This window comes from Chiloscyllium plagiosum, unplaced genomic scaffold (assembly GCF_037043375.1).
Source record: "Chiloscyllium plagiosum isolate Xiang-an unplaced genomic scaffold, Cpla_swu_hap1 HiC_scaffold_13, whole genome shotgun sequence".
In the NCBI taxonomy this organism is placed as follows: domain Eukaryota; kingdom Metazoa; phylum Chordata; class Chondrichthyes; order Orectolobiformes; family Hemiscylliidae; genus Chiloscyllium; species Chiloscyllium plagiosum.
In genome coordinates, this window is record NW_028270151.1 from 85514974 (window position 1) to 85538870 (window position 23897).

At 44.0% G+C, this 23897-nt stretch overlaps 1 protein-coding gene across 1 annotated transcript; it reads left to right on the forward strand.

Annotated features, from left to right (window-relative positions):
- The first annotated feature begins 319 nt into the window (after window positions 1–319).
- LOC122555709 (E3 ubiquitin/ISG15 ligase TRIM25-like) lies at window positions 320–21955 on the forward strand. Its single transcript, XM_043701749.2, has 6 exons — window positions 320–909; window positions 6256–6351; window positions 9100–9333; window positions 11855–11877; window positions 14565–14695; window positions 19746–21955. Exons 1-6 carry the CDS (start codon window positions 355–357, stop codon window positions 20282–20284), a joined length of 1578 nt encoding a protein of 525 aa, XP_043557684.2. The 5' UTR covers window positions 320–354; the 3' UTR covers window positions 20285–21955.
- The last annotated feature ends 1942 nt before the right edge of the window (window positions 21956–23897 follow it).

Genomic DNA, 23897 nt, shown 5'->3' on the forward strand with positions numbered 1-23897 from the left:
CAACTTTTACTGGTTTCTCCTTCTGGGTGGGAACAAAAATTGTCTGGGCAGCAAACAAAAGGACAACAAAAATTGTCTGGGTTGCAAGGAAAACAAAAGGCCTGTGCATTCATGTTTGTATTAAAAAGAATAATTAACATAATGTAGTGAATGTGATAGTATCGTGATGAGTGTTAATTATACTAATAACAATCTTCAGGGAATTGAGTGAGAAACTGTTTGTTGCCACGCGGAACGCAGGCGCGGGGCCCAGGTTTGCCGCCGGGGCTTCTTTGGGCGGCGCACCAAGAGGGGCGGAGAGGTGCAACCAGCTCCCTCGTCCCCGCCCACCAGCTCCACTTCCGGCGCGGCACCATGGCGGCCGAGGTGTCGGATCCCCTGGAGGAGGAGCTGAGCTGCCAGGTGTGCCTGGAGATTTACACCGAGCCGGTGATCCTGAGCTGTAAGCACAGCTTCTGCCGGGGCTGCCTGGAGGCGGTGTGGAGGGAGGCGGAGGGTTACTCGTGCCCGCAGTGCCGGGCGGCCTGGGCGGACAGGCCCCGCCTGGAGAAGAACTTCCAACTGGCCAACATCGTGGCCGGTTACCTGGCCCTGGAGCCCCGCCACGGCGTCGTGCCCTGCACCTACTGCACCAAGAAGAGGCGCTCGGCCCTCAAGAGCTGCCTGCAGTGTGAGGTGTCCATGTGCTCCCTGCACCTCCGGCTGCACCAGGACAACGCGGTGCTGAAGGGCCACCCCCTGACCGAGCCGACCGCCGACATGGCGATGGCCAAGTGCGCACAACACCAAAAGCTGCTGGAGATCTACTGCAAGGACGATGCTGCCTGTGTCTGCAGCCTCTGCGCTTTAATCGGAAGCCACAAGGGCCACGACTTAATCAGCGTCAGTGAAGCAGCAAAGGAGCTGAGGGTATGTCTGTGTGTGTGTGCATCTGTCTCTGTGTGTGTGTGTGTGTGTGTGCATCTGTCTCTGTGTGTGTGTGTGTGTGTGCATCTGTCTCTGTGTGTGTGTGTGTGTGCATCTGTCTCTGTGTGTGTGTGTGTGTGTGTGCATCTGTCTCTGTGTGTGTGTGTGTGTGCATCTGTCTCTGTGTGTGTGTGTGTGTGCATCTGTCTCTGTGTGTGTGTGTGCATCTGTCTCTGTGTGTGTGTGCATCTGTCTCTGTGTGTGTGTGTGTGTGTATCTGTCTGTGTGTGTGTGTGTATCTGTCTGTGTGTGTGTGTGTATCTGTCTGTGTGTGTGTGTGTATCTGTCTGTGTGTGTGTGTGTATCTGTCTGTGTGTGTGTGTGTATCTGTCTGTGTGTGTGTGTGTATCTGTCTGTGTGTGTGTGTGTATCTGTCTCTGTGTGTGTGCATCTGTCTCTGTGTGTGTGCATCTGTCTCTGTGTGTGTGTGTGTGTGCATCTGTCTCTGTGTGTGTGTGTGTGTGCATCTGTCTCTGTGTGTGTGTGTGCATCTGTCTCTGTGTGTGTGTGTGCATCTGTCTCTGTGTGTGTGTGTGCATCTGTCTCTGTGTGTGTGTGTGCATCTGTCTCTGTGTGTGTGTGTGTGTGTGCATCTGTCTCTGTGTGTGTGTGTGTGTGCATCTGTCTCTGTGTGTGTGTGTGCATCTGTCTCTGTGTGTGTGTGTGTGTGTGTGTGTATCTGTCTGTGTGTGTGTGTGTATCTGTCTGTGTGTGTGTGTGTATCTGTCTGTGTGTGTGTGTGTATCTGTCTGTGTGTGTGTGTGTATCTGTCTGTGTGTGTGTGTGCATCTGTCTCTGTGTGTGTGTGTGCATCTGTCTCTGTGTGTGTGTGTGCATCTGTCTCTGTGTGTGTGTGTGCATCTGTCTCTGTGTGTGTGTGTGCATCTGTCTCTGTGTGTGTGTGTGCATCTGTCTCTGTGTGTGTGTGTGCATCTGTCTCTGTGTGTGTGTGTGCATCTGTCTCTGTGTGTGTGTGTGTGCATCTGTCTCTGTGTGTGTGTGTGCATCTGTCTCTGTGTGTGTGTGTGCATCTGTCTCTGTGTGTGTGTGTGCATCTGTCTGTGTGTGTGTGTGCATCTGTCTGTGTGTGTGTGTGTGCATCTGTCTGTGTGTGTGTGTGTGCATCTGTCTGTGTGTGTGTGTGTGCATCTGTCTGTGTGTGTGTGTGCATCTGTCTCTGTGTGTGTGTGTGCATCTGTCTCTGTGTGTGTGTGTGCATCTGTCTCTGTGTGTGTGTGTGCATCTGTCTCTGTGTGTGTGTGTGTGTGTGCATCTGTCTCTGTGTGTGTGTGTGTGTGTGCATCTGTCTCTGTGTGTGTGTGTGTGTGTGCATCTGTCTCTGTGTGTGTGTGTGCATCTGTCTCTGTGTGTGTGTGCATCTGTCTCTGTGTGTGTGTGCATCTGTCTGTGTGTGTGTGTGCATCTGTCTGTGTGTGTGTGTGCATCTGTCTGTGTGTGTGTGTGCATCTGTCTGTGTGTGTGTGTGCATCTGTCTGTGTGTGTGTGTGCATCTGTCTGTGTGTGTGTGTGCATCTGTCTCTGTGTGTGTGTGCATCTGTCTCTGTGTGTGTGTGCATCTGTCTCTGTGTGTGTGTGCATCTGTCTCTGTGTGTGTGTGTGCATCTGTCTCTGTGTGTGTGTGTGTGTGTGTATCTGTGTGTGTGTGTGTGTATCTGTGTGTGTGTGTGTGTATCTGTCTCTGTGTGTGTGTGTGTGTGCATCTGTCTCTGTGTGTGTGTGTGTGTGCATCTGTCTCTGTGTGTGTGTGTGTGCATCTGTCTCTGTGTGTGTGTGTGTGTGCATCTGTCTCTGTGTGTGTGTGTGTGTGCATCTGTCTCTGTGTGTGTGTGTGTGTGTGCATCTGTCTCTGTGTGTGTGTGTGCATCTGTCTGTGTGTGTGTGTGCATCTGTCTGTGTGTGTGTGTGCATCTGTCTGTGTGTGTGTGTGCATCTGTCTCTGTGTGTGTGTGTGCATCTGTCTCTGTGTGTGTGTGTGCATCTGTCTGTGTGTGTGTGTGCATCTGTCTGTGTGTGTGTGTGCATCTGTCTCTGTGTGTGTGTGTGCATCTGTCTCTGTGTGTGTGTGTGCGTGTGTATCTGTGTGTGTGTGTGTGTATCTGTCTCTGTGTGTGTGTGTGTGTGCATCTGTCTCTGTGTGTGTGTGTGTGCATCTGTCTCTGTGTGTGTGTGCATCTGTCTCTGTGTGTGTGTGTGTGTGCATCTGTCTCTGTGTGTGTGTGTGTGTGCATCTGTCTCTGTGTGTGTGTGTGTGCATCTGTCTCTGTGTGTGTGCATCTGTCTCTGTGTGTGTGCATCTGTCTCTGTGTGTGTGTGTGCATCTGTCTCTGTGTGTGTGTGTGCATCTGTCTCTGTGTGTGTGTGTGCATCTGTCTCTGTGTGTGTGTGTGCATCTGTCTCTGTGTGTGTGTGTGCATCTGTCTCTGTGTGTGTGTGTGCATCTGTCTCTGTGTGTGTGTGTGCATCTGTCTCTGTGTGTGTGTGCATCTGTCTCTGTGTGTGTGTGTGTGTGTGTGTCTCTGTGTGTGTGTGTGTGTGTGTGTCTCTGTGTGTGTGTGTGTGCATCTGTCTCTGTGTGTGTGTGTGTGCATCTGTCTCTGTGTGTGTGTGTGTGTGTATCTGTCTCTGTGTGTGTGTGTGTGCATCTGTCTCTGTGTGTGTGTGTGTGTGCATCTGTCTCTGTGTGTGTGTGTGCATCTGTCTCTGTGTGTGTGTGTGTGTGTGCATCTGTCTCTGTGTGTGTGTGTGTGTGCATCTGTCTCTGTGTGTGTGTGTGTGTGCATCTGTCTCTGTGTGTGTGTGTGTGCATCTGTCTCTGTGTGTGTGTGTGTGCATCTGTCTCTGTGTGTGTGTGCATCTGTCTCTGTGTGTGTGTGTGCATCTGTCTCTGTGTGTGTGTGTGCATCTGTCTCTGTGTGTGTGCATCTGTCTCTGTGTGTGTGCATCTGTCTCTGTGTGTGTGCATCTGTCTCTGTGTGTGTGCATCTGTCTCTGTGTGTGTGTGTGCATCTGTCTCTGTGTGTGTGTGTGCATCTGTCTCTGTGTGTGTGTGTGTGTGCATCTGTCTCTGTGTGTGTGTGTGTGTGCATCTGTCTCTGTGTGTGTGTGTGCATCTGTCTCTGTGTGTGTGTGTGCATCTGTCTGTGTGTGTGTGTGTGTGTGCATCTGTCTGTGTGTGTGTGTGTGTGCATCTGTCTCTGTGTGTGTGTGTGTGTGCATCTGTCTCTGTGTGTGTGTGTGTGTGCATCTGTCTCTGTGTGTGTGTGTGCATCTGTCTGTGTGTGTGTGTGTGTGTGCATCTGTCTGTGTGTGTGTGTGTGTGCATCTGTCTGTGTGTGTGTGTGTGCATCTGTCTCTCTGTGTGTGTGTGCATCTGTCTCTGTGTGTGTGTGTGCATCTGTCTCTGTGTGTGTGTGTGCATCTGTCTCTGTGTGTGTGTGTGTGCATCTGTCTCTGTGTGTGTGTGTGTGCATCTGTCTCTGTGTGTGTGTGTGTGTGTGTATCTGTCTCTGTGTGTGTGTGTATCTGTCTCTGTGTGTGTGTGTGTGTGCATCTGTCTCTGTGTGTGTGTGTGTGCATCTGTCTCTGTGTGTGTGTGCATCTGTCTCTGTGTGTGTGCATCTGTCTCTGTGTGTGTGCATCTGTCTCTGTGTGTGTGTGCATCTGTCTCTGTGTGTGTGTGCATCTGTCTCTGTGTGTGTGTGCATCTGTCTCTGTGTGTGTGTGCATCTGTCTCTGTGTGTGTGTGCATCTGTCTCTGTGTGTGTGTGCATCTGTCTCTGTGTGTGTGTGCATCTGTCTCTGTGTGTGTGTGCATCTGTCTCTGTGTGTGTGTGTGTGCATCTGTCTCTGTGTGTGTGTGTGTGTGCATCTGTCTCTGTGTGTGTGTGTGTGTGCATCTGTCTCTGTGTGTGTGTGTGTGTGTGTGCATCTGTCTCTGTGTGTGTGTGTGCATCTGTCTCTGCGTGTGTGTGCATCTGTGTGTGTGTGTGCGCGCGCACGCGCGCACATCTGTGAACTGGCCAAGTTTCATTGACAGCAGATCATCTGTGGACTCTCCTACATAATGCAGTAGAATTAGCACATGAATACATGTACAAGAGCTCTTGGACACAGTGACAGTGTCTCCATTTCCGTTCAAGCTGCGTCTGCACCAGGCAGGTGTAGTAGCATATCTGAACAGATTTATTAAAATATCTTTGATCTTACAAATAAGCCCTTCCTGTTTCCTTCCTATAACCTGAGGCTGCACAATGCAGCACATTGTTATTACGAACTGAGTAGGCCTTTTGGCCCCACAAGACTTCTCTAGATTCATGGCTGATCTGACATTCCTCATGTCAACTCTCCCCTGTTTTCCCTGTAACCTTTGATTCCCCTCCACATCAAGAATCAGACTATCTCAGTCTTAAAGTTGCACAGTGACTGCTCCCCACAGCTCTCTGTGGCAAGTAGTTCCAAAGACACAACCCTCAAGAGAAAAATTACACCTCATTTCAGTTTTAAATTGAAACCTCTTTATTCTCACCCTCTGGTCCTAGACTCTCCCATGAGGGAGAGCATCCTGTCAGCATTTACCCAGGCAAGCCCCTTAAGAATCCTATATGTTTCAATCTCTCATTCTTCTAAATCCAATGAGAAAAGTGCTTTGATTGTGACCCCATATCCATTTTCTTCCCTGTTCCCTCTTCACTTTGGTTCCATTGTCAGGAATCTCCACCGTTTTTTCAAAAAATGTCCAATAACACAACCTCCACTGCAGCATAGGGAAGAGAATTTCACAGGCAAACAACTGAGTGAAAAAGTTTATTTCTTAATGTCTGTCTTAAATCTTTGTCTTAAATGGGAGACCACAGTTTTAGACTGTCCTCAAGTACCAATGTCATTTATGAGTTTTATTTGTATAGCAAAGCTTTGATAGTTGTGCAGATCTTTCAGTTAGATCCAAGAATATTTGGTTAATTAATAATCATGATAGCTGGTATTGAATTGGGATAACACAAATAAAATAAGTAATTGTAACTCCATAGTTACGGACAATCATTGAATTGAAAGCAAAATAACAGAAAGTACTGTACAATTAACTTAAACGTTCATAATACATGAAAAATGCAGATCTCTGTAATTTACAGAATAAAAATGAAAAGTTGACTAATACTTATGTTAAAACCTGAGTCTGTTGATTTTTTTTTCATTTATCATGTACACTATTTATACATTTAAAAATGATATCACAACCTGGAATGATTTATCTCTGCTGCTTCATGTTAGAATAATTTGGGAGATCAACAGGAGGAACTCAAGCAAAAAGTTAAAGTTTCCCAAGCTGCTCTTGAAGATGTTAAGAAAGAGAAGGAAAATGTTTTGGTGAGTAAACTAGCCAGTTGATGAATTTAAATTTTGAAAAGCTTAATGTCGTATGGTGTCAGCTGTTACTCGGTGGGTAGCACTCACACCTCTGAGCCTGCCACCTGATTTGAGGTCCCACTTTGTAGACTTGAGCACTTAATCCAGGCTGAAACTCCAATTCAGTACTTGGAGCAATCTCTTTCAGTTGATAATTGAAACTGGGCTCTGCCTAAGATTCTATGGCAATATTTTACAGAAGAGTGGGTGGGTTTTTCCTGTTGTCCTGACCCATATTTGCCTGTCTATCAGCCCCTAAAAACACATTATCTGATCATTAACAGATGTTTGTTGGATTTTGCTATGGGCAGTATAACGTTGCTTTTCCTGTATTACAATAGTGACTATACTTTAAAGGTATGTCATTGCCTGTAAAGAGCTTTGGTGTGTACTAATGTTACTGAAATACAAGGTCTTTCTTCTCTCTTGTTTGCCAAGCCCTATTTGATCCACAATGTGTTAATAAAGTTTGTAAGATTTAGGAGCAGGGTTATGCCATTTGACCCATTGAGTCTGCTCTGCCATTCGATCATGGCTGATATGCTCCTCACCCCCATTTTTCTGTCTTCTCTCCATATCCCTTCAACCCAATACCAATTAAAAGTCTGTCTAGCTCCTCCTCAACTTTATTCACTGTCCCAACACCCACCGCACTTTGGGGTAGGGAATTCCACAGATTCACAATCCTGTGGGAGTAGTAGTTTCTTCTCCACTCTGTTTTAAATTTGCTACCCTTTATCCTAAGACTATGACCCCTCATCCTGGAATGCACACAAGAGGAAACATCCACCCCACGCCTTTTTTATCACCTCAAATATCTCAATTTGAACTCCCCTTAGTCTTCTAAATTCCAGACAGTGTAGAGCTGAACAGTTCAATCTCTCTTCATATAACAGACCCCTCATCTCTAGGATCAATCCAGTGAACCACCTCCAAAACCACTATATCCTGCCTCAAATAAAGGGGACCAAAACTCTACACAATACTCAAGGTGCAGTCTCACCAATACCTACCTTTGTATTCTATTCCTTTAGCTGTAAAAACCAACATTTCATTTTCTTTCTTTATTATCTGCTGCACCTGCATGCTAGTTTTCTTTGACTCATGAATGGGTACACCTAGATCCCTCTGCACTGGAGCACCCTGAAGTCTCTCCCCATTAAGATAATGGGCTGCCTTTCCCATTTTTTTGACCCAAATGCATGACATTGCATTTATCCACAATAAACTCCATCTGCCACATCTTGGCACACTCTCCTCACCAATCTATATCCATTTGTAATTGGAATTTACCATCCCGCCTAGTTTTGTGTTGTCTGTAAATTTGGCCATAGAGCCTTCTATCCCTGTGTCCAAGTCGTTAGTGTAGATTATCAATAGCTGGGTTCCAAGGACTGAAGCCTGTGGCACCACGCTAGATACATCTTGCTATCCAGAAAAAAAACATGTATTCTGACTCTGAATCGATATGGGTTTGTCCCTAATCTGTGTGGCGTTTGGGCCAATGTGGGAGTGCAGGATTTTGACAGCTTCTCTTTAAATATCAGAATAATCTGCCTAGACGGTTGTAAAGGCTTAGTTGAACACACATTGATATTTTGACAACATCAAGGGATATAGGAGGTCCAGGAAAATGATGCTAAAGTAGAAGCTCTGCTATGACCTCATTGAATGGCAAAGTAGCTTGAAGGACTGGTTGGTTTCCTTTTTCTGATATAAATCAGCTGAGCTTCCGGTCTTATCCTGTGATTGTCTTCTATCATCTATTCAAATTATTCAACGGGCTGACCCTCAGCTATACTGCCCCCCCCCCCCCCCCCCCCCCCCCGACCCCAGTTAATTTGCAATCTTTATTGATGGGTTAACACCATTCATTTAACCAAAGGAAGTTCCTTTGACCAAAATCATCATCTATGCACATTGTGTGGTTGATGGAGTGATAGTGAACAATGGGGACATGAGGGGGTGAACTGAGAGAAAGTTCACAAATATCAGCGGTGCCCTAGTTTTTGCTCTTCAAGTTTTCCATCCTAGGCCTATTCCTCCTGTTTAAGGTTCACACAACATCAAATGCAACAGATATTATACGCAGTTTTGATGGGAGGGTAAAAAATTACATTTTCAATGTGAATGGATCAGAAATGGGATGAAATTGTTCATTTATTACATTCCTTCCCTCTGTTTTTACGATATGGTCTTACTATTGGGATACTATATGAGAAAAGAAAGATTTGCATTTCTGTAGTGCCCTGAATAATCTCTGGACACTTAAGCACTTTACATTATAACAGTGATTGGCTGTAGGGAATTTCGGTGCAATAGGTTTCTGCAGTGACAAGGCAATGAACAAGTCATCAGCTTGAGATGTTAGTGGAGGGGCAAATATTGACCAGGACACTGCCAACTCTTTATCAAATAGTGTTGTGGATATTTTCTGTCCATTGGAGAAACATATAGGATCTTGGTTTAATGCTTCAACCAAAAAAAAGCCTGCGTAATGTTGCCCACCTCTCCCTCAGAACTGTACTGGAGGGTTAGTCCAGAGCTCGAGTTTCTGGAGTGGGGCTTGAACTCTCAACCTTCCTCCCTATAGGAGAGATTACCAGCCCCGAGGTACAGCTGACATTACTGATGGTGAAGAATGAATATGCAAGATGTGTTTGTGTAAAGCCCCTGTATTATCTACTTACTCAAACCTTTCCACCAAAGGCAGCAATAAAGGAGAAGGAAATAAATGTTGAGGAGAAATACGAAGCTCTCAGGAGGCAGATTGATGATGAAGAGAGGAAAGCTTTCGAAGAGCTAGACAGGGAGAAGATCCAAGTAACAGCAGAGATCGATGCAAGGATCCTCGACGTCCAGAATGCAGCCAAAGAATTTGACAAGTCTCTAATGGATCTGAACAATCTGTCAGGAAAGTACGATGACATCCCATTTATACAGGTGATGAATATGTTAATGTAGCTTTTACTTGCAATCTATAAAACTGTTCAATATACTAAATGATCAATAATATTTCACACAAACTGAGCCCCTTTTGTTGACATTATTTGTGCATAATAATTGATGGCAGTGATCATCTACATGCCTGCCTTTGCAATAGCTTGCTCCATAAAGCTTACATTTTCCCAGCTTTCCTCCTCCGAATGACAGTGGTTGATGGAGTGTTGGTTTTGTAGGTGCACCGCGGTCAGTCATGAAGCAGGAGTCAATGAAGGACATTACACTAGTTTTGGACAGGCGTTTGCACTGTTGGTGTAAACGGTGTGTTTAATTCTTGAGTGGTTCGCAGTCGAGCTCAGCTCCCAACCTGATTTTGAAACACATTTATTTTCTGAGAATGGTAGTCCTGTCCTGTTCTGTTTGTCCTCTCCCTGTCCTGAAGGGAAGGTACTTGGGCTGATGCATGTATTACTGCCTGGTTAAAATTGCTGAGCTACTTGTGCTGTTCAGGAATAATTCAGGTAAGTGTGGAATAAACCCACTCTCAGCAGCTTCCCACGAAGTTCCCTCTAGGTTGCAAATGGAATGCCATCATTTGTTGCAAGGGGAATAAAAATAGAGAAGTTTTATTGCAGCTGTTCAGGGCCTTGGTGCCACTACGTCTGCAGTACTGCATTGTTTTGGCCTCCTCGTTTGAAAATAAATGATATTCATGCTTTTGAAGCAATTCAGAAAGGATTCATTGGACTAATTTCTGGGATGAGGAGATTGTCTTATGAAGAAAGGTTTGGTTTCTACCCAATGGAGTTTAGAGGAATGAGAGATGTTCTTATGGAAACACACAGTATCCTGGTCTGAAGAGCGTGGTTATTTGATGAATATTTTCTGTGGAGCAGACTAAAACTAGGGAACATGCTTTAAGCTTAGGAATTCTCCCCTTTAAGATAGATGAGGGTTTAAGGTTATTGGAGTCTGAAATTCTTTCCCAAAAGGTAGTTGAGGTTGGGTCTTGTTATTCAAACCTCAATTGGATAAATTTATGATGAGAAAGGGACCTGTGTGTTATGGAGTGCAGACAGAAAATTGGAGTTTAGACCCCAAGCAGAGAAGCCACGATCTCCTTAAACTGCGAAGCAAGTCTGAAGGACTCAAGAGTAGGAGTATTCCACTTCATGTTCATATTATTAGTGTAATTAGTACTCCGTGCAATAGTTTTCCATCTGCTCTCTGTCTTGTCATTGTTGGGTGACTTTCTCAGCTGGATGGGTGTAGGCAGGCTTGCTTTTCTCTTACTGTGGGTTCAGCTTCCATGTGCTGGGCCAGTGACAGCTCTCTTTGTCATCTTCTGTCCCCATTTAAAAGGAATTCCTTTAAAGTGGATCCATTCCCTTTCCATGGTCTGTGTGAGTGACCATCTGAGCATGGTTGGTTTTGTTTCAGACACCACATATCCCTCACCATGTTGCTTACTTCCACTTCAGGCAGCTGTTGCTGAATTCATTATCTGTGGCTCTATCATCGTTGTGCCAGTACTCTAACTGCCAGACTCCATTTCTCTCACCCCCACCCCCACCTCACCCTACATCTCTCTCTCTCCCTCTTCCTCTCTCTCCCCATTTTTTTCCTTTGCCTTTTCCCTTTTTTTTTCTTTCTATTTCCCTTTCACACTCCCTCTCATGCACCACACTTGCAGGCACTTTGCAACCTCTTTCCCCCTCACCCTGCACACTGTTTCTTTGGCTGTTTTCTCTTCAGGACAAACGTGGTTGGGTTGTTTGCTATATCCCACTCCTATAGCAGTAATGCTTTCAGTTTCTGAGCTCATACAGACTGAACCTCACTGTCCTTAAAAAGCCTTAACCTGCTTAAACTACCTCCTAGAATAAATCACCTGTCACCCTCGTCTAATGTCTGATATTGGGGCTTGACATACACCTCTGTGAAATACTGTTTTGGTCTTATACTATTTTACATCGGTCAGTTCAAAGACTGCACTAACCCAGCCGGTCGCAGTGCTGTGTGGCTTGTTGAAATATGATTTTTTTTTGTGCATGCAACAAAGGTAAATATATTGCTGAACAAAGACATGTTTGTCAAAGCTTTTCGTCAGAGGTAATTCACGAGGATATCAATTGAAGGGGAGCACCAGCACTGAGAGGACAGTGCTGATTGGTTTGGATAGTGGTACAGAGGGTTGATTTTTCTATAACTGTGGGTTCAGGCACTTGCCAACCAATGAGCATTAACCTCACATACAGCATAAATATTGTCTTTCCCTTTAAAATAGCATTCTTGTGAAATGATTTGGAGATTTCTTGTGAAATGTTCTGATGAGTGCAAGACAGGAAAAAAAAATTTTTTTTGTATCATTATTCAAGCTCTCTGTTGCCAAACCACTAAAAGTAAATGTGTGGTAATGCTGGTTCCACTTGTGGGTGTAACCCTTCCTGCCAGCCTTTCAGTAAGATTGAGCCTGTTAATGTCCTGTATTACACTGTGTTCCCTGTCTGTTTTGTTTCAGGAATTTAACTCCATCACTGCCCGGTAAGTAAAAACCTGCTCATGTCATTCGGCCAAACCGAAAGACATCACCAGACAAGCTGTTTTACACTTTACTAAGTTCTTTGCAGTTTAAAATCTCATGCCTTCTATCTGATCCCTGACACTCCCTTTGATCTTACTTCCTCCCATCCACCCCACCTCACCTCACCCCACCCCACCCCACACCAGTGGCATAAAACCCTCTGTTGCTCTGTCTTCTGTTCTGAAGGAAACTCATATTTGATTCACCTTTGATCAGTCTCTCTGTTTACAGATGCTGCTGAACCCACTGAGTATTTTGTTTCAAAGTTTCAGCATCGGCCTTATTTTTGTTTTGGTCTTATACTATTTTACATCGGTCAGTTCAAAGACTGCACTAACCCAGCCGGTCGCAGTGCTGCGTGGCTTGTTGAAATATGATTTTTTTTTGTGCTGATTTGTGCTCAGCTGTTTGAGCAAGTCCAAATAAACAGGCCCAGTTTGTGCAACCTGGGTCTTTTTAATACCAGTGATCTGTAATGGTCACTACAGTTCACTATAAGATTGTTAGACCTTTGTATTAAACACAAGTGCAGTGAATGGGACAAATGACAGATGGAGTTTAATTTGGATAAATGTGAGGTATTGATTTTGGTAAAATAAACGAGGGGAGGACTTGTACAATTAAAAGTAGGGCCTTGGGATTTGTTATAGAACAGAGACCTAGGAGTTCAGGTACATGATTCTTTGAAGGTTGCGTCAAATGTGGACAGGGTGATTAAGAAGGCTTTTAGCACGCTTGTCTTCATTGCTCAGACCTTTGAGTGTAGGAGTTGGGACGTCATATTGAGGTTGTACAGGATGTTGGTGAGGTCTCTTCTGGAGTACTCTGCCCAGTTCTGGATGTCCTGTTACAGGAAGGATATTATTGAGAGTTCAGAAAAGATTTGCCAGAATGTTGAAGCTTTGTGTTACAAGGAGAGGCTGGATAGGCCAGGACGTTTTTCCCTGGAGAGTGGGAGATTGAGGGGTGGCCTTATAGAGGTTTATAAAATCATGAGGGGCATAGCTAAGGTGAATGGCAGATGTCCTTTCCCCGGGGTGGGGGTTTTCAATACTAGAGGGCATATTTTTTAAGGCGAGAGGAGGAAGATTTTTAAAAAGACAAAAGGGGCAACTTTTTTTTTAATGTGGTTCATGTGCGGGATGAACTTCCAGAGGAAGTGGTGGATCCAGGTGCAGTTACGACGTTTAAAAGGCATTTGGATAAGTACACGAATCGGAAAAGTTTGGAGAGATATGGGCCAAGTGCAGGTAGGTGGGACTCGTTTAGTTTGGGATTGTGGTTGGTGTGGACTACTTGGGCTGTAGGGTCCATTTCTGTCATTGTCTCAGAGTGTAAACAGCTTTGTCATATTGAACGGTTGAGAGGCCAAGTGACCTGCTCCTAATCCCACATGTATGTGTGTGTGCCTTTTTGTTGTCTCTGTGGTTGTGCTCAGGTGGATCTGCATGTTTGACATTTGTTATTCGGTTCCCTGTGAACTGAGGCTGGAGAAAGATGGTTAGAGGTAGATCTTTTCCTCACTGGAGTATAATGTTACAGGGAGTTCGGTGTGTGTGTTAGTTACAGGTGGTGGGAGTGTGTTTGAGATATTTGTCTTTTGGAATATTCAGTGATATCCTCAGAGAAGAAGTGGATAAAGGCTCACTGTTGTTTGTTTTTTGAGTATATTATAAATATTTGAAAGTCACAGTGAATGTCATGACACTGACCTTGTCTACTTTGACTGAACTAATGTCACAAATGATTGCTGCAACAGGGCAACCACATTCCCATTTTGCAGAGTCCCAGGGACACAGCCCCTCTCTGGTCTTATGGATGTAAAGGAATGCGAGAGAGCACAGAGGGTACATGTTACCCAAGTCAGTCAGTCAGTCCAAATTCAAAGTAGGTCAAAAGCAACATAATCTGTTTTTCATTTTCAGACGCCTAATGTAAGGCTGGAAAGGCTACAAGCTCTACTTTCTTGCCACCATGTTCCAGGGAATAGAAAGATCCCACAGTGCTAATTGAAGAAGAGTAAGGAGTTCTTGTGGTGACCTGGCCAATGTTAGCCCTTCATGCAGTATTACAAAATAAGACACGTACTTGTCAGATTTCTATTTTTGGCACCGTGCTGGTTTCAAGTAGCTCCTATATTTGCTTCCAGAACAGGTGTCTCCCCTAAATGGATAATTAGTCACATGAAATGGTGAGACATTTCACTGTGACAGGTAGGTCTGTACGTGATATAGCAATAGTGCTCATTATATTCAGGATTTGTGAATAATATTCACTCTGCATGAATAGTCATGATCCGACTGTGTGTGTTTCTCAGGATGAGCATGTTGATTGGATTGGTTGAGACATGATCCTCATGTTAAACCTGATGAAGCTGGTCTTAACATCAGCAGAACAGGCAGTTTTTGAACCTGAGTATGTGATTTCACCAGAATGGATGACCTTTCTTAAAACTGAACCTTAGAAGGGCCTGTTTAACTTAATTAACTGTTTAGGGTGTAGGTTTGCTCGCTGAGCTGTAGGTTTGATATAATTAACTGTTGCACCTTCATGGAAGTTTTGCACTTTGCTGCTTAAATGCTTACTGAGAAATCGCAATGTATTATTTCACATGTCTTATTCTCATTTAGTCTACATATGTTTCCAGCTTGAAGGATATCTCGCTGCCACTCGAGTCGTTGCCTTATTCTTTGAATAGCGTGCAAGTGAAAGACCATATAAAATGTTCAGTTGAGGGAAGTGAGGAGCAGAGGAGCAGACAGATAATGGTCAAACTCTGTAAGTACGCTACAACAGTCCACTTTTTAAAAGTCATGCCTCCTGTTTTATAAATATTTGCTCATTGGTTCCTGTTCAGTTGTGCTGCTGTATTTCAGCTGTCATAATATAGTTGTGACCACCAAGTGGCTCTGTCAGAAGTTATTGGATCATAGGAACAGGAGTAGGCCATTTGACCCATTGAGCCTGATCTGCTACTTAATGCTGATGGCTGATCAAACACTTCAGTATCTTCTACCCATACTATTACCGTAACCCATTGCACCACTGATCATCGGATATTTTCCCACTAACATACTCAAACACTGTGCTTCCACAGCCCTCTGGGATAGAGAATTCCAGAGATTCACTGCCCTCTGTGGAAAGAAATTTCTCCTCATCTTGGTCCCAAATGGCATCCATGGTTTTGTTTTAATTTTATGACCTCAGTTCCAGGCTCCTCAACCAAGGGAAACGCTCTGCACAGTCGACTTAAATATTTTGTAGATTTCAATGAGATCATCTGACATGCTTCAAAATTCTAGGCTTTCTCTGGTTGTCACTGTTTTGGACATGAAAATTTCAGTTTGTTAATTGACTGTGGACAGATTTGAGGATTTATCGTGACTATTGAAACTAACTCGAGAAAAATGGTTATTTTGCCCTGCTGGTCTACGTAGCTTTTGACAGAAAAGTGAACGTTTTGGATGTTCCTAGTGAAATAGAAGTGCTGTGGATAACAGATTTCGCATATGCAAATACAGGGGTGACCTTACAGAGGTTTCTAAAATCATGAGGGGTGTGGATAGGGTGAACAGCCAAGGTATTTTACCTTGGATGTGGGAAGTCAAAAACTAGAGAACATAGATTTAAGGTAAAGGGGACAGATTTAACTTTTTCACCCAGAGAGTGGTGTGTGTATGGAACAAGCTGTCAGAGGAAGTGGTGGAGGTGGGTATAATTACATCATTTAAAAGGCATCTAAATTGGAATTTAAGATGTTCAGAGGGATATGGGCCAAATGCTGGAAAATGGGACTAGGCCAGATTGGGATATCTGGTCAGCATGGATGAGTTGGACTGAAGGGTCTGTTTCGATACTGTATGACTATTATCACATTGTGAGAGACTGGAAATGCGCACATGCTGGGAGATCTTGTTTCATGGGAATCAAGTTAACACTGGTCTTTTATCATGTGTAATGAATGTTAGTAACAACAAGTAGTTTTACGTGACATCATTGTAGAAAGAGGCCTCCAAACACTCACCCAATGTCAATGCTAGTGGTCAGGCAAGGTGAGAATGGAGTGTGTGTGTGAACTGTGCAGTTTAATTACTGTCAACCCTGAAAGAGTGGTCCCCCGGTGATTAGCTGAGGACAGTTGTAAGGGAAAGAAGTTGAAGGAGCAAATTACTGCAGATGTTGGAATCTACTGAAAACAACAAATGCTGGCGATCACAGTGGGTCAGACAGCATCCATGGACAGAAAGCAAGCTAATGTTCAGAGTCTAGGTGATTCTTCTTCAGAGCTGAAGTGAAGTGTGGAGGGGACAGCATTTATGCAATAGTTTAGAGGAGGTGAAATAATGGGTGTAGAGTGCTGGTAGAGAAAAGGTGTCAATAGTTCAGATTAAGTGATTGAATGTAAGAATTGCAGAACAATGGTGTGTCTCCTGCCAGACTTGAAAGGACAGAATCAACAAGGTAAAAACAAGGACTGCAGATGCTGGAAACCAGAGTCTAGATTAGAGTGGCACTGGAAAAGCACAGCAGGTCAGGCAGCATCCAAGGAGCAGGAAAATCGACGTTTCGGGCAAAAGCCCTTCATGCTCCGTTCCTGATGAAGGGCTTTTGCCCGAAACGTCGATTTTCCTGCTCCTCGGTTGCTGCCTGACCTGCTGTGCTTTTCCAGCACCACGCTAATCTTGAAAGGACAGACACTAGGACTGGGGCAAGAGGATATGATAACAAGCTAAAAGAAAAGGAAGAAATGGTTCCCGATTTGAAGGTGTTGAACTCAATATGAAGTCCCACAGGCTGTAAAGCGCCTTACCTGAAGGTTAGATGTTGTTCTTCCAGTTTGTGCTGAGATTCACTGGAGCACTGCTGCATGCCAGAGACAGACGTGAGTAGGAAGCAGTGTAAAAATGACCAGCTATGGGAAAGTCATGCTTGCGCACAGACTGGAGTGTTCTGCAGAGTGGTCACCCTGTCTCCATTTGGTTTCTCCAATGTAGAGTAGGCCACTTTTGGTGTAGCAAATTCAAGATTACAGGTGAAATGCTGCTTCACCTGGAAAGATGGTGAGCAGGCAGGAGGTGAAGGGGCAGGTGTTACACCTTCTGCAGTTACTGGGAAAGTGCATGAGAGGGGAGGTGGAGATTGTGGAATTGACTAGGGAGTCCCAGGGGGAACGATCCCTGTGAAGTACAGACCGGGGGAGGGAGGGGGAGGTATGTTTGGTGGTGGGATTGTGCTGTAACTATCTGAAATGGCGGAGAATGATCCTTTGAATGCGGACACTGGTGGGATGCAAGGTGAGGACAAGGGGAACCCAATCACGTTTTTGAGTGATGGGCAGGGATAAGGGTGATAGGTCAGATGGGGTTGAAGGTCCTGTTAACCACAGTGGGTGGGAAACCACAGTTATGGAAGAAGCAAACCCTGTCAGCAGCATTGTTTTGGAAGTTGGTATCATCTGAACAGATTCAATGTAGGTGAACTGGGAGGATGGGATGGAGTCCTTGCAGGACATGGGGTGTGAGGAGTGTAGTGAAAGGAGCTATGGGAGTCAGTGGCTTTGTAGTGGATGGCAGTGGATAGTTTATTCCCTGAAATGTAGACAGAAAGGTCAAGTAGAGGAAGGGAAGTGTCAGAAACGGACAATGTGAATGTTGTAGAGGTGTGGAAATTGGAGGCAAAATGAATTAAGTTTGCAAGGTCCGGGTGGGAGCATGAAGCAGCGCTGAAACAGCTGATGTAACAAGGAGAGAGTTGTGGGAGGGAGCTAGTGTAAGATTGAAACAAGGATCATTCTACATACCCCATAAAGAGGCTGGTATAACTGGGACCCACGTGAGAGCCCATAGCCACTCCTTTGACTTGGCAGAAGCGAGATTAATTAAAAGAGAAATTATTCAGAGAGAGAATAAGTTCAGCCAGGCGGAGGAGAGTGGTGATGGATGAGGATTGTTCAGGTCTCTGGTTGGGGAAGAAGCAGAGACTCTCAGGCCATCCTAATGGGGAATGGAGGTATAGAGGGATTAGACATCCGTGGTGAACAGGAGACAGTTAGGGCTAGGGAATTGGAAATTTTCAATGTGGTGTGGGGCATCAGAGGAATTGCAGATGTAGGTGGGGAGAGAGGATGGAGTCTGGGTAGGTTGAAGTTAAGCTTTCTATAACTACTCTGGATTCTGTACAGAAATAGGAAAATGGAAATAAAATACAGTGGACTTTTTTGGCCTCTCCTGTGTCCTGGTCCCAGATTAATTGAAAAATAAAATTTGAAAAAATCTTTAAGTAGTATAAAATAGAAGGCCTCCTGTTTTAAGACTAAGGTGTGAAGAATTTTTTCCTCTGTGGAATGTGAGTCATTGGAGTGTTCTTTCCCAGAGAGTGATGAAGTAAGGCCCATTGATTTTTTTTAAAAGGCAGAGGTAGATAGGTTTTTGACAAATGACAAAGACCCGAGTTGTGGGAGAGTAGGCGGGAAAATGGACTTAAGGTCGCATTGAGATCAGCTGTGTTCTTACGGAGCAGACTCTAGGCACTGAGTGGCCTACTCCTGGTTCTAATTCACATGTTCATACCTGAGTGTTGGTCTTGTGGGAAGCTTGGGGAGCCTTTATCCCACACAAAGACCTCGAGTTACAATCGCAATTGACTGGCTGCTAAATTCATTTACATCTGATCAGCATATATAAAATAGGTGCTGCTGGACTGAAATAGTTCAGAAATCAATTTATTAAATATTAAATAAGTTTATTAATCTACTAAATCAAACATTTATTAATAATTCAGGAATTGATCATTAATAAAAATTAATTAGTTATGCCAGAATGGCATGGTGGCTCAGTGGTTAGCACTGCTGCCTCACAGCATCAGGGACCCGGGTTCGATTCCAGCCTCGGGCGACTGTGCAAACTCCACACAGACATTCTCCCTGTGTCTGCGTGGGTTTCCTCCCACAGTCCAAATATGTACAGGTCAGGTGAATTGCCCATCCTAAATTGCCCCATAGTGTTAGGTGCATTAGTCAGAGGGAAATGGGTCTGGGTGGGTTACTCTTCGGAGGGTCGGTGTGGACTTGTTGGGCCGAAGGGCCTGTTTCCACACTGTAGGGAATCTAATCTAATCTAATTCCAAGTCTTGAGTCACACTGGCCAGTTTTTGCCCTCCAGGCAGTATTCTGATTTATTAGAAATCTTGCGGGAAAGGATAGTAATCTTGTACTCTGTCATCATGTCCAAAACTGCCTGATAACGAGATAATACTTCTGAATTTTGGGAATGGTTATAGTCAGGGGATGGTTTGAGCATGTTAGTAGGCTATTCAGTCCTTTACATTTCAGCTGGCTGTTTGCCCCCATAAGCACCTTGCCGAGTGAGATTCCCATGCCTTCTCTCTGTAACACAGCACAGTCTTCCTTAATGAGAAAATATGGCTGTTTGATTTACATGCGAAATGTTAGTTAAAGAAAACTATTGGCCATCAAGTGGGGAGAACTCCCTTACTTTTTAAGTCGTCCCAGTTTTTAATTTGTGCCCACCTGAGTGGGAGAATGGGTTATTCATTTAACATTTCATCCAAACGATGCCTCTTCCAACAGTGCACACTGTGTTGGTGCTGAACACTGTGTTGGTACTGCACTGTATGTCAGTCTGGAATTTGTGTTCAAGTCCCTCGGGGTGGGACTTGACCTTCTAACCTGACTGCCAAGGTGAGTGTGCCACCAATAAGCCAAGGATTTGGAAATGGAGTGTTTGAAGAAAGTGAAATGCATAAAAGGGTGGAGATTCTGCAGGAAGTGAGCAAGTCATTTACCCTCACCATCTTCTTTCACTGACAGATGGCCAATCACCAACTCTCGATCCAGATACAGCAAACCCATACCTCGTTCTGACAGACAACAATAGAACAGTGTCAGCATCGAATTACATCCAGGTGTTTCCGAAAAGTACACAAATCTTTGACCGGTGGCCCCAGATCCTTGGTGCTAAGGGTGTGAGTTATGGCCAGTCTTACTGGGAGATCCAGGTGAAGGATGGCGACGGGGCCTGGAGCATTGGAGTGTGCTACAAGAGTATCAACAGGAAAGGAGAGGGTAATGACTGTCTGCTGGGGTTTAATGATAAATCATGGTGCATCCACTCTGGGCCGGATGCCTTATCAGGTCTACACAACGGCAGGAGAATTGCCGTGAAGGCAGAGAAACCCTCCACAGTTGGAGTGTATATCAATTTTGAAGGTGGGATAATCTCCTTCTACAGTGTGCCAGGGAGTGAACTCACCTTGTTGCACACCTTCAATGGAAGATTCACTGAGCCCCTCTACCCAGCCCTGCGGGTCCGAATGGGAGTGACCCTGTCCCTGTCTGTCCTGAAGTGATTGTTAAAACTCTGATATACACTGCATTCCACCATTGTGTTCGGTTTCTCTGTCAAAATTGCCTTCGTCACAAAAATTTGAACCTACAATATTGCAAAAAGTTGGTTTTCCTCACGCTGTTCCTATTGACGATGTAATCAATCCTTCAGCCCAGGCATGTCCAAATCCGGTTTGGTTCTAGTGGTTTACGTGCTATTTAACTAAACTTCAATCCTCCTAAAAGGGCCAGTCAGGCATAATCTGTATCTGCTAGAAACAGTCTGGCTTCAAATCAGGATGCATGTATTTATTTAATATCTTCATGTGTAATTTAATGTTGGTGAATATGTTCCTGAATTTGAAGTGAATGGATTGGTGAAAATCGAACTCCTATAGGAGAGAAAGAAATAAGATCTGGAAATAAAGATTAGTTGCAAAAAAAAAAGCTGCAGCTTGCATATTTGTCAGTGTGTTTGATTAGAGTGGGCTCATTCCCAAATTCTTTGAGAGATTGAATGTGAAGCACTAATTGAATGGGAGACTTCTGCTATTACAGAAGTCTCATCAGTACATGGAACAAAGCCAAATTTCAAATGATAGCTGCAATTTATATTAGTGGAGAAATGGTGTAGCGTGGTTGAGTGTTGCCATGAGAAAGCAATAGGAAACATTGATTCCTTATTCCCCCAGATAATTTGATAGGCTCAAGGCTTGAACAATATGTTTGTAGAGCACAGGCCCTGTGCATGAATATTTGTCACTTCTAACCAGCCACAACATGAGCTCAATTGATTATCATCATTGGTTGTTAGTATAACTATTAGTACAGTTGGGATTGTTCAGCACCTGCAGGCCAATCACATGTTTCTGACACGTTTTATTTTTAAGCTTTGTAAATGCAGGCTGGTTGAGTACGATCTGTTCTCTGCCTGTTATGAGCAGCAAAAGGAACATGCTGTTTGATTCAGTCAACCAATCACCAATCTGTGGCTTATTTTCCTGGCATTCCAGTGACACTAAAATCCATACAGTCTTGCTCAACTGTGTTTGATAAGTAGGAACTCTTTGGATTTAGCACAGCACTTTGTTAGTAGGAAACTGTGGCATTCTTGTTTCTGTCCTGATGATTCCAAGACATAAATCTGTAGCACCACATCTTTCTGTCTCTCTTAAGCAATGTTCCACGTACATTAAAACTCTAAATGCATACATCAAGTTGGTCTCTATGACTCAAACTATACATTCCAAGGTAATAAATAGTAGGCATCCTTGTTAGATTTCAAACACTCACTGGAATAATTCTCATTACTGTTCAGTGTCTCACATCTGAACTTGAAGACGAATTAATTCTTGCATCAAACCTATCAAAAGTCGCTCATCTTGAAGAGAACTGGATTAATGTGCATGGTTTACTATCTGTGACATGAAAGGATGTTGCCATAAAAGGTTATACATTACCAGCTGAGTGATATATACGTGAACAGCTTGAACTCTCGTGACCAGCACAACATGTAGATCCACATACGAAGAAGTCAACAAGTCTTGACCTTTATCAGTCTATGTAAGAAATTCATTCTGAAGAAGAGCCTTGAATGTGTCTGATATCTGTGATATTTTTGTGTACATGGCGTATACTTTTGTTTCTCTATAATTGTGATTTTTTAAAAAAAATAAATTTGTTTTAGTCAATCATTTGCAGGGATTGCTGTATGATCTGTGTGAAAAGTCATCATGGGGTAATTGCTAATCTTGTGGGGGCTGGGGGCTCTGCCAGTTCTCTCGTGGCTCTCTACCAATCCTATAACCAGAAACATGACCACATCATTGAGGTTAGTCAAACCCTTACCTTGCCAGCAGTTTGACTTCAGTCTTATTTCTGTGAATGTGTACTGGTTGTCAATGCTTTGAGATTAAGATGGATGGAGAAGTGAGGTTTTGAACGCTGTTGACATACAATAAACCTCACTTTAAACACCGATTGCATGCACTAAGTAGGATGGCAGACTGCAAGATTTATAATGTTGTCATAACACAAACAGACCACTCTGCCAAACTATTGCCATCTTGATGCTCCACACCAGCCTTTTCCAGCTTCTCTTCAGCAAGATCTGTCCTTCTAGTCCCTTCTCCTGCATATCTTTCTCTATCTTGTTGGAAATCAGGGCCCCTCTTTAAAACTGAATTCTTCTACTATTTCATAATCAGTATTTTCTGTGTTATGGTAGCATCTCACCTTCAAATATAAACAGGTCATTAACAGCAGGAGACCAAGGAAAAGGTAATAATGTCAAAAAGCACTGAGGTAAAGAAGCCTCATTAAGCATGCATTAACAATTACTGGTACTGTAAATATTCTGTTCTCAAATATTGTTTGGGAAAATAAATTCTTAGACTCCTAAGCCTCACGTGGAGGTGGGCTAATGACCTTTAGGGAGGAGACTCTACCATCCTGACCAGTCTGGTCTATATGTGCCTTTAGATCTACAGAAAAACAGCTGATTTGTTAGGGCTGGGCAATAAATCTAGGCCTAGCCAGCAATGGCCAAATCCTGTAAATTAATAAACTAAAAGGGGCAACAGTTATTCAGGTGTGCAGAGAGTCAATGTTAAAAGGACTTCACACAGGTTGACCCAGCACAAGCACCTGCCGTCATGATCAGGTACATCAGTGGGACGAGGTGGGGAAAGAGGATCCAGGGGAACGTCAGACTGAAGGAAGAATAAAGACTTACCAACAAAGACTGCAAGACAGATGCTCCATTGCCCCCCAAACTGCTTGCCCTGCTCCTCCATTCTGTAGGATGGCCTTGGGTAAAGTGCTCTCATCTATCATGGATAATATGTTTCCTTTCTTTTCTAACTGAGTCATGCATTGTATCTATACTACTGGTACAGATGGGGAAAGGAGCGAGTTAACAGTCAGGGCAGGCAGGAACAAAGCAGAGAACAAGGTAGGACTGATAAATGTGGTTTAATTTATTTCAATGCAAGAGGCCTAACAGGGAAGGCAGATGAACCCAGGGCATGGTTAGGAACATGGGACTGGGCTATCATAGCAATTACAGAAACATGCCTCAGGGATGGACAGGACTAGCAGCTTAATGTTGCAGGATACAATTTCCAAAGGAAGGACAAAAAGGGGGCAAGAGAGGAAGAGGAGTGGCATTTTTGATACAGCATTATGGCTGTACTTAGGGAGGATATTCCTGGGAATACATCTAGGGATTTTGTTTGGATGGAACTGAGAAATAAGAAAGGGAGATCACCTTATTGGGATTTTATTATAGACCCCCCAATAGTCAGCAGGAATTTGAGAAACAAATTTGAAAGGAGATCTCAGCTATCTGTAAGAATAATAGGGTGGTTATGGTAGGGGATTTTAACTTTCCAAACATAGACTGGGAATGCCATACTGTTAAGGGTTTAGATGGAATGAAATTTGTTCCTTATGTACAAGAAAAACTTCTGATTCAGTATGTGGATGTACCTACTGGAGAAAGTGCAAAACGTGACCTACTCTTGGGAAATAAGGCAGGGCAAGTGACTGAGGTGTCAGTGGGGGAGCACTTTGGGGGCCAGTGACCATAACTCTATTAGTTTAAAATAGTGATGGAAAAGGATAGACCAGATCTAA

Bases quoted from the DNA above. Each gene is read 5' to 3' on its own strand.
- LOC122555709 (XM_043701749.2), top strand. From the start codon at position 355: ATGGCGGCCGAGGTGTCGGATCCCCTGGAGGAGGAGCTGAGCTGCCAG. The intron at 6,352-9,099 runs GTGAGTAAACTA...TTTCCACCAAAG, and splicing joins AAGAGAAGGAAAATGTTTTG to GCAGCAATAAAGGAGAAGGA. The intron at 9,334-11,854 runs GTGATGAATATG...GTTTTGTTTCAG, and splicing joins ATGACATCCCATTTATACAG to GAATTTAACTCCATCACTGC.